This window comes from Protobothrops mucrosquamatus, unplaced genomic scaffold (genome assembly GCF_001527695.2).
Source record: "Protobothrops mucrosquamatus isolate PMUCROS unplaced genomic scaffold, P.Mucros_1.0 scaffold648, whole genome shotgun sequence".
NCBI classification, from domain to species: domain Eukaryota; kingdom Metazoa; phylum Chordata; class Lepidosauria; order Squamata; family Viperidae; genus Protobothrops; species Protobothrops mucrosquamatus.
Window position 1 is genome coordinate 563,064 of NW_015386937.1, and position 2,722 is coordinate 565,785.

At 42.3% G+C, this 2,722-nt stretch overlaps 1 protein-coding gene across 1 annotated transcript; it reads left to right on the forward strand.

The window, feature by feature from the left end:
• The first annotated feature begins 1,268 nt into the window (after positions 1-1,268).
• LOC107289174 (potassium voltage-gated channel subfamily D member 2) lies at positions 1,269-2,408 on the forward strand. The gene has a single exon (XM_015817873.1). It carries the CDS (start codon positions 1,269-1,271, stop codon positions 2,385-2,387), a length of 1,119 nt encoding a protein of 372 aa, XP_015673359.1. The 3' UTR covers positions 2,388-2,408.
• The last annotated feature ends 314 nt before the right edge of the window (positions 2,409-2,722 follow it).

The window sequence follows — 2,722 nt, forward strand, 5'->3', positions numbered from 1 at the left end:
CATTGCACCTAAGGTCACATTTATTCCTAAATCAAATGCATTTGAACATTCCAACCCCAAAGTTTCTATTTTAGGATTCTTCTTATCTCCTCAAGACCAAGTCTCAAAATGTTTACTCCTCTATTAACCAACCACTTTGGCCATTCTCTCCTCCATCCTAAACCTCCCTTCCAGCTCCTTCTGAATTTTCATTCAGGATGAAGACCCTGACTTTTCCCTTGGTTATAGCTAATCCCCTTCATTAGGAACCTCCCTCCCAGAATTGTTCTTTTCATCCCTCCCTTTTTTTGCACGTTTCCCACAAGTGGTTGTTCTGTCCAGTTCAACTGGAAATTTGGATTTCCCCTCCCCCATCTTCCTGTTCAACCTTAATTTCTGCTTTTAAAAATTAATTTTCTTTAAGGAGACTTACAGGATTCTTTGTGAGCTAAGCTGTTTTTCAGCTTCTCTTTTCTTTATTCAATAAAAGCTTCCCTGTATCAAGTTGGAGTCTGCTAGTTCTCTGTCCCTCTGCCTTGCTTCTTTAGTACAAGAGCCTGGAAAATAGGAGTGTGTGGTATGACGTGATGATCATTGGGATAAAGGGAATCAACTGTGAATTGGAAAAGTGACATCTTCACACCTTCTGCTAAAATCCTATGATTTGCAAAGAGATGTAAGTAGACATCCTAGCAGGTGTTCTTTCTGTGGCACTAGCCTAAGTATTCAAGAAAGAAAGAAATCGATTTTTTCTTCTCTCTCAGTTCCCAAACAACTATTTGCAGCTGATGGTTGTAGTAGACAGGTGTCGTAGTTTTTCCCAGGAATCAGGAAAGAACAAATTATTGCTGAGCTAGGAGTTGTCTCTTGGTCTGATAAAATTGCTGACTGATTACCACTCCCTGGATCTGACAGGCTAGCTGATCTGCTCTTGCAGACAGTATATTTTTGCTGCATTTTTGTGCATGTTGATCTTTCCTGACTTCGGTTTATTGAGAAGGGAAGTGTTTGTGTTGATCAAAAACATAGAACAGCTTCTCATGCTCCACAGTTGGCTACCAGCTTAAAGTAAATATTTCAAATAGAGTTAAACAATGGGAGAGCCTCAGTTATTTGGGAAGGGTTAGAAGGGAAAGAAGATGAAAAAAATAGGGTAGATTTTCCTGTCATACATAAAGTGTGGGCTCCTAATCTCTTGCTACATTCTGTGTTCCCACCTTCCCCTTCATTTTAGAAGACTGGATTATTTCTAAAGAGACCACCCAGCAATACCACCAGCAGCTTCCATAATGGCAGCAGGAGTAGCAGCATGGCTGCCTTTTGCCCGAGCAGCAGCAATAGGATGGATGCCAGTGGCCTCCAACCCTATGCCAAACGCACCTCGGCAGGAGAGGAAACGTAGTCAGGATTCTCTGATTGTGCTGAATGTGAGTGGCACCCAGTTCCAGACCTGGTTGAACACCCTTGAACGCTATCCTGACACCCTTCTGGGCAGCTCAGAGAGGGATTTCTTCTACCATCCAGAGACACAGCAATACTTTTTTGACCGGGATCCTGATATCTTCCGACACATCCTCAATTTCTATAGAACAGGGAAGCTACACTATCCCCGTCAGGAGTGCATCTCAGCCTATGATGAGGAGCTGGCCTTCTTTGGTATTATCCCTGAAATCATTGGCGATTGCTGCTATGAGGAGTACAAGGATCGACGACGGGAAAATGCTGAACGCCTTCAGGATGATGCTGATCAGGATAATGCCAATGAGTGTCATCTTCCTTCCATGACAGCTCGAGAGAGGATGTGGCGGGCCTTTGAGAGTCCACACACCAGCACACTGGCCCTGGTTTTTTATTATGTTACTGGCTTTTTCATTGCTGTTTCTGTCATTGCCAACGTGGTGGAGACTGTGCCCTGTGGGATAACTCCTGGTGCCATCAAGGAGCTATCCTGTGGAGAGCGCTATGATGTGGCTTTCTTCTGCCTAGACACAGCCTGTGTCATGATCTTCACTGTTGAGTATCTCTTGCGCCTGGTGGCTGCTCCCAGCAGGTACAAGTTTGTCCGTAGCGTCATGAGCATCATTGATGTTGTGGCAATTATGCCATATTACATTGGCCTGGTGATGACCAACAATGAGGATGTCAGTGGAGCTTTTGTAACCCTGCGTGTCTTCCGGGTCTTCCGGATCTTTAAATTTTCACGCCACTCACAGGGTCTGCGCATCCTGGGCTACACTCTGAAAAGCTGTGCATCAGAGCTTGGCTTTCTCCTTTTTTCTCTCACTATGGCCATCATAATCTTTGCTACAGTTATGTTCTATGCTGAAAAAGGTTCATCTGCCACCAAGTTCACCAGTATTCCTGCTTCTTTCTGGTATACCATTGTTACTATGACCACCTTGGGGTAAGTGCATATGGTTTTATCTCTATCTAGGCAAAATATAGATAATTTGCATTGTTATTCTGGATTATCTTTACTTGGTTTTTTTTTAAAAATGTGAAAAAAGATGATGCATAATTGTGCTCAATGAAAAAAATGCTTATGATCTGTTTATGATAGGCAGAAGATGCCACTTCACTTTCTCTCATGTAAATATAAAATATTGAGAACTACAATTATGAGTTCCCTTAAATTCTAGGATTGCTGTAGATTTTGTATTTTTTTTCTTTCATATATTCAGATATCATTGTTAAAGTTTCTATGCAGGTTTACCCCCCTACTTTTTCTTCATGATTAATGTAA